General features: G+C 44.0%; 1 protein-coding gene across 1 annotated transcript in view; it reads left to right on the plus strand.

The window, feature by feature from the left end:
• Positions 1–1,403: 1,403 nt before the first annotated feature.
• GRIN3A (glutamate ionotropic receptor NMDA type subunit 3A) overlaps positions 1,404–7,820 on the plus strand; it is a 149,428-nt gene continuing 143,011 nt past the window's right edge. Inside the window, exon 1 of the mRNA XM_060153366.1 lies at positions 1,404–2,102. Coding sequence (XP_060009349.1) covers positions 1,404–2,102 — 699 coding nt within the window. The remainder of the gene's footprint in view (positions 2,103–7,820) is intronic.

A 7,820-nucleotide genomic window follows, 5' to 3' on the forward strand; every position in this document is an offset into this window, starting at 1 on the left:
CTCCTTCTAAATGAAACTGTGGGATAAAATAAAATAAATGTACTGTATGTGTGGAAACCACAGGCCTACCCTTAACCCTCTCCTTCCTTCTAACTCCAGATCTTTCAGATCATGGAGGTAAAGATCAAATCATAACTCACTGACCTCATTGTATTACCACACAAATGAAAGCACTTACTAGTAACAGTGATCTGGAGGACCCTTGGTCTAAACTACAAACTGCTGTTGACTGTGCTTGAAAGTATACTTTCAAATTATTTTAAATCTCTTTAATTTCTTGATCAAATAATTGCTTCGAATTCACTGTTATAATTTTGAGAACCCCAAAACATTGGGATCCTTAAAAATTGGCAAAGGCCCATGAGCCAGAGAGCACGAAGCCGAGATTCAATGTGTATATGATTCTTGCTTTAATACCCTCAGCTAGAAAAACCGTTGAAGAAAGACATCGAAGAGAAGCTTCTTAAAATCACGGCCTCTTTCAACCTACTGGATTTCAGATTCCTCGGGCGCAACTCCGAATCCAGAATTCTCCCTCTTAGGTCGCAAGGAATTTCGCAAACTATGAGCCCTAGCCTTGGAGGGGAGAGAACTTGCCAGGGGCGCGGGAAGCGCCACCCGGGAATCTCACCAACAGTGGGCGTCTAGCACAGCCAAGCGACAGGCTGGCGCTAGGGCTCAGCAGCAGACAGGCGCCGGCTGAGGCGGGGAGAACTTTGCGCTCCCAGCAGAACCACCCTTTGCTGGCCAGTCGCGTCGCTCCTCTGAGGAAGCCAGCGGCGGCGGCGACTGGGCGGAAAGAGGACGAAAGAAAGGAAGAGAGGAAGTAGCGAGGGAAGAAGAAAAATGAAGCCAGCGCTGGGAGAGCCCGCGAGATGGTGGCCGACGGTGGAGCAAGGAGGATTTGGCTGCTTTTCCGCACCCCGGGCGTGAACGCCTTCTCCTGCGCGACCCCAAAGAAATAAGTGGGTCTCGCCTGGGCGAGAAAAGAATCCAAGTGAGAACCTTGCCTCCTCGGTCACCGTTGCCCCCTAGGAATCGCAGCCGCTTCTCAGTCCTGCTTCCCCGCGGGGCCGGACGCAGTGCCCAAGCCGCCCTGCGGATGGGGCGGGCGGGGAACAAGCACCCAAGCCGCGGGTGACCAGCGCCGCCCGCCCCGCTCAGCGCAGGGACCGGGCGGGCAGAGGATGCGAGGCGGAGGGACTTGGGAGCAGGTCCCGAGACTGCCTAGGGCGCGCTAGGTTCCAACTTGGATGGCCCGGAGTCCGCTTCAGCTCCTGGGACAGCTTCGCCGCGCGGAGTGAGCTGCCAGCGGAACCTGGGGGCGGGGACCTTAGGCGGAGGCTGCCCGGGGGAGAGCCGGGGTCAGGAGGGGGCGCGCTTTCTCCCTGCGGGTCTCAGTAATGAGGAGATTGAGTTTGTGGTGGCTGCTGAGCAGGGTCTGTCTGCTGCTGCCGCCGCCCTGCGCACTGGTGCTGGCCGGGGTGCCCGGCTCCTCCTCGCACCCGCAACCCTGCCAGATCCTCAAGCGCATCGGACACGCGGTGAGGGTGGGCGCGGTGCACTTGCAGCCCTGGACCACGGCCCCCCGCACGGCCAGCCGCGCCCCGGACGGCAGCCGGACAGGCGCCCAGCGAGATGAACCTGAGCCAGGTACTTGGCGGCCCCCGGCGCCCTCGCCGGGCGCACGCTGGTTGGGGAGCGCCCTGTATGGCCGGGGGCCGCCGGGCGCACGGAAGCCCGGGGAGGGCGACCGGGCCGAGACCCTGTGGCCTCGGGATGCCCTCCTCTTCGCCGTGGACAACCTGAACCGAGTGGAAGGGCTGCTGCCCTACAACCTGTCTTTGGAAGTAGTGATGGCCATCGAGGCGGGCCTGGGCGATCTGCCGCTCTTGCCCTTCTCCTCCCCTAGCTCGCCGTGGAGCAGTGACCCGTTCTCCTTTCTGCAGAGCGTGTGTCACACCGTGGTGGTGCAAGGGGTATCGGCGCTGCTCGCCTTCCCCCAGGGCCTGGGCGAGATGATGGAGCTCGACTTGGTCAGCTCCGTCCTGCACATTCCAGTTATCAGCATCGTGCGCCACGAGTTTCCGCGGGAGAGTCAGGTGAGAGGAGTCTGGGGCGTGGAGTGGAGATGGGCACCGCTGGGGGCCGGGATGGTAGCGGGGGCGGAGGGTGGGCGGAGGAAGAGAACGCGGATGAAGACCTGAGGGTCGTGGGGCTTTGCAACTTTGATATTGTTTAAGGATCGGACCATATCCGTAGCTTACAGGTAGAAGGGTCTCAGTAGAAGTAAAATAAAGCATTTTAAAGCGCAGATGGAAATAAAATGAGAGGTAGAGTAGCAGATGGAAGTAAGGAAGTGGGAGAATATGCGAAAAAATCTTCACGTTTTGACCAGTTGGGAGAAACATAGTGGATACCCTATGGAAGTATTGAATAGAAGTCGAAGTTCTAATGACTAGCGCGGGGAATGGACATAGAAGATCCCAGACTGCCAGAGTCTTTCACTCCCCTGAGGAACTCTAAAAGCACCTGTCGGAAAGAGCACCTGCCCCTTCCGACTTCTTTAGACGATGTCCCTGAGCTTTAGGCGACGGTGTAAAGAAGAAAACACCTCCCTCTGAATTCCTTTGAGTAAACAGGAAATCTGCAATTAGTACAGAAACAATAGGTAGAGTGGTTAATTAGTCTTGGGTATTGAAAGGCATTAGAAATATTATCTGATACCGTAAAAATGGACGGGAGGACTCATTTGGGATTGTTTCTTTGTCCCTACTCTCTCTGTGTGTGATATGGGTTCAAAGACTGGCTATATTTAGTTGTGTTCAGCCCATTTCTGCTCCAATTATCTAGAAGTAAAGAAGACTATAATGATTTAGTTTCCTATGGGTTAACAATATATATATATATAGTTTCAATAAAGGAAGCTACTTGAGAACTTAACTGTTGACAATAAGATAAATATTTACAGAGAAGGTGGGGTCCTTTTAGCAATAGGAGTTTTCTGCATTTTGTGCATTATTTTTTAATAAAATATCAAGCATGATTGAGTCTTGCACAAAGTATTTATGAAACAAATAGGTAGTTGGTGTTGGTCCCATTTTAAAAACTGAGAAACTGAGGAAAGTTCTGGGGCTTGATCAACATTGGTTGGTGTACTAATAATAGAGTCCAGACTCGGGAGAATTTCTAACTCTATATCATTTTCATTCTATCACTGTAGCTGGAAAAAAATATTTCTAATCTCTCTTCCACTTTCGATATATATACAGAGATAAAAATATAAAATGAGTAAGAGCGAATATATGTGAAAAGTTTGATCAAATCTACGTGTAAAATATAAACAGAGTACTAAAGGTTTCTTTTCTAGAAAAATGAATCTTACATTTTTAATTTTAGGAAGGGCAGCCTCAGGCCACTTTCAGCAGTTGCCCAGAAGATTTCTATTTAATGCTGAACTGTAGAGATTTGATCTGCAGAGTGCAGGCTAATTAACTTTTATCTGAAATATTTCCGTCACCTGAATCTGAATGACTGTAGGCAGCAGATGGGAAGGCATGGAAAACACAGGTGCACAACGCTGCCAATGCCCAGTGTTATAAACATGAAATTGCATCCATAGGGTGTATCATTATTAATAGATATGCAGAATAAGATCTAACAAATGCAAGAGTCAGCATCACTTGCTTCTCATCATTGCTTCTTTATTACCTAATACTTCATACATGCCAATAGTGTTCACATTCTCCAGACTCCTTTCCATTTGTAGATTGTTTGGCAAGAGTCTTAAATAGCAAGAATTTTCCCCAAAATTAGTGTTCCTTAGTTAGAAGTGAAATTGTCTGTGCTCCATGATGAATTTTTGTAGTATACAGCACACTACAACTTGGAGACCAGAGAAACTGTGAAGAAGCATCTAGAATAAGTAAATTTCAAAGCTTTAGGACCACTGAAGGACGAAGAGTCCTCCAGGGACAACCCTTGCAAGCTGACAATAAAATAAATACTATGTCAAGCACATTTACTTCTGTATTTCAATTCAGAAGTGTATTTTAAATCACTGTTGTCATTGTTACTTTCATGAGACACATCTTGAAAGGGAGGGATTATTTTATTAACTCAGATCTAGTTTGGCCAACTGAGGACATTTTCTTTCATTTATCTTTGTATTTTAAATTCAAACATATCTAACCTGTCTTACTTTTAGTATATAATTTAAATGTCATTCTATAATGTCCTATATTTAAAATGTCCAGCTCAATGTCAAGTCACTGTAACATGTAATCTTAGGATATGACCACCATCTGCTTTCAGCAAAAATAATAACTCATCTTCCCCTGGCTTCTGAAAAGTGGACCTTCCTCTAATACAATGATGTGATTTTTTTTTTAAACTTTCTAAATATAAAAGAATGATGAAGTCATTTTACACATTAAATCAAATGGACTTAATTTAGCCACTGTCCTTATTAGAATCTATGCCCAGTGACCTAATTTGTTGACTGTGCCAGTGCATGATTAAAGGATTCTAGAAGAGAGGGGGCCTGTCCACACCATCAGACAAATCAAAAGTGCTTTTAGAGCAGGAGCTGCCACAATGTTTTCTCCCACTTTCTTTTGGGCTACTGATTTCTTTCACATGAAACCTTTAATTAGTAAATAATGGTTTTGATAACATCCTGCCACAACTCCTGAATGGAAAGAGATACCACTGATATGATCAAACCCCTGAGAGTAGCATAGTCGTTTTATTTCAGTATACTATTTATTTGAAGCATAAACACATAGGTTCATCAGCTTGGAAGGAACCAACTTCCTTCAATCAGGGAAATCCATTAAAATTAGATAGTTAGCTACCCACTTTTGGAAACCGTACGTGTATTATCACTACATAATAAAAGCTTAATACAACATTACATATAGGATAGAGTCAAAGATGCTTCTACCCCCAAAATTCTGACTTTATCACACCCAAACCTCCACTTGAGGCCAACTAAATTCTGTTCCCATGACCTTCAAATAATGATCTGCACATGGATGCAGTTAACATTTACATTTAAGTAACATTCAGCTCCTCCAGTTCTTTCTTTCTCTTCACTCCCCTGCTACTTTTTCTTCTGAGAGTTTGTATTGTTTCTCCAAAGTTAATGCCTCAAATTTACCTACTGAGGTAGTGACAGATACACATTTCTTTCTAAAATGTGTATCTCATGTTAATTCCATATTGGTTTCATTAGGCAGAGTTAATGGAGTATTATAATTGGCTTAGATTCAAACCCACGCAATTAAAAGGTGACCACACTACTATTTTCTTCTCTTGTTGAATGTACCATGTGCCTGTCTCACGAGCCATATATGCTAACTAATTAGCATATGTTTTTTCCCATGGAAATATAAGTGTTTTGGATGGTCCATTTTTATAATACAGGGCTAAGTACTGAATTCTGTTTATTAGAATTTCGCCAGCATGGTGCCACTTTTGTAAGGTACAAGGGACAAAGCAGTGATATCACAATATAACTTACGTGCCTCATGAGGGGACAAGTAAAGGACATTTATTTTTAAAACATCTGATCTCAACTGTGGTGGTTTTCCTTGACTTTCTCTATTCAAGACACTGTTCTTTCTCCTCTGGGGGAAATGTATTCTGCAATTCATGATGAATGGCTGATAGTAGCACCTAATTGTTGCTGACTTGAAGATAAATAATTTCAAATTAAATGTCAAGTGATGCAAAACTTTTCTTAGCAGTGATCTTTTACACGTTCCTCTTGAAAAACAGAGACCTGGGATTAATTTGGAATTTCTATTCTGGGAATTTTGTTTACAATGCTTACTTATTTTTCTAGATAAATAGAGCAGAAGAGACTGGCACACACCATTCATTGGGCAATTAATCTGTCTCACCCCTTTTCTTTGCGCCTGCCATAGAATAGTCATAGAGAATCTTGGGTCTTGATCTCCTTGGCTATTACATCTTGGAGTAAACTTATGACTGAATCAACTGAAAACCAATTTTGGTGTCTAATTCCTTAATGTTTTATCTTCTGGTGTGGCAGAAATCACCTTGGATTTTGTGCCACTAGATTTTATTTCATGAATACCTCCAGTCACATTCCAGTCATGTTGGTTAAACGAGCATGACATAATGGAAGGTATATTAAACAGTACTCAAAAAAAGACTCAGTGTACCTCTGCCTCTTACTGGCCATGGAATCTTAGTGACTCTATCTGTGAGCATCTAGGCTTGTCAATCAAAAGAAGGTTACTTTACCAATCTGACAGAGTTATTGTGTGAATCAAATAAGAAAGTGAAGTACTTTGGAAAAATTTATAGTGTTGGCTAACTAACCAGTAGAGAGGTGTCGGTTTTGATCTGATAAGAATCATTCTAGTCCTAATTCACCACTAATTCTCCAATAGTTGCTACTAATCAAAATAGAATATGATTCACAGTGTAACATGTCTTCATCTTCCACCTTACTCTCTACACACTCCCTCATTTTATTTCTCTTAAAAAAAAAGTAAGTGGGTTTAGCACCCACCTGCGAAAAGAACTATGTTCCCAGCTAGCTTGCACCCTTGCCTAGGATTAGAAGACATGCCATAGGCACTGTCTCTATACCAATAGCAAATCTTTATAAATGCACATCATCAATGCAGTTTCTAGAGCCTTAGGTATTGCCATAGAAGCTTCAATAAGATGCCCAAGGTTTTTCAGAAATGTTGGTCTTTCTCATTTCTCCTATAGGAGAAATTATAGTAAATTCCTCATGAGACTATGGACACGCAGTCTAACCTCTCTACCCCAACTCCGCCTACCATACCACTAAGCCCACTGTTCGGCTCATCTGACATTATTTTCTTGGCAAGTCTTTCTTAATGAAGAAGGCAGTGTGTTGGTTCATATTTGGTTCATACTGGCACAAGCTCCTTATCTCATCTTGGATAGACAACAGTTTGCAAACCAGCTACTTTGAGTATCATTGCCCTAGGCAAATACGTGGAGCTCTCATAACAAGGTATTGTACACTTTAGTGGCACCACTAAATGCAGAGATGAGAATCTCATTGTCTTTTCTCCTGCCTACTCTAGCTACTCCCATTCACATACACAAAAGAGTAGAGAAACAGTACAGCACTAGAAATGGGATGCAGAATCTCTAAAACTAGGCAAGAAGGAAGAAAGAACATCTCAGCGTCTGCCACATTGCTTTCTGAGTAAATGCATGAAAAACAAACTAATGGCAATCTTTAAGCCACTCATTTCTTTCTCAGATCTTTCCTGTATGGGAAGGTGGGAGAAGAGAGCAATGGGGAAAAGGTAAACAAGGAGTAAGCCAGCCACCTTCCCTCAACCTAACACCTCAGCTAGACTTTCAGACCTCCTGACTGTGAAGGAGTCAGACACTTTCAGGGGAGACTGTGTTTCTCCTGTACTGAGGGAGTCGGTTGATCCTACTTACCTGGGCTGGTATTGTGTCAGCTGGAGTAAACTCTGACCCTGAAAAGCTAATATCTGCTTGGACAGGGATGGTCTGTCTGTAGAGATGAGCCTTCAAGGGTTCAAGTGGTAAAGAATTAAGCAGGATGACTTCTCTTTTAGTGAGGCTGAATTATGCCTCATTGCTTTTCATTTGAGACAGATTTAGGAAAAAACCCAGCCATACATATTTTTGTAGAATGTATGCTTTTCAAGTCTCCTTCACAAATGCGCTTATAGCAAGCATCCTTTTAACAGTCCTGTGAGGTAAATAACAATGAATAGACAACGTAAAAGGACTAAAAGAGTTATGCATTGTAGGAAGTGAGATATCACCAA

The sequence above is a fragment of the Lagenorhynchus albirostris genome, chromosome 7 (genome assembly GCF_949774975.1).
Source record: "Lagenorhynchus albirostris chromosome 7, mLagAlb1.1, whole genome shotgun sequence".
NCBI classification, from domain to species: domain Eukaryota; kingdom Metazoa; phylum Chordata; class Mammalia; order Artiodactyla; family Delphinidae; genus Lagenorhynchus; species Lagenorhynchus albirostris.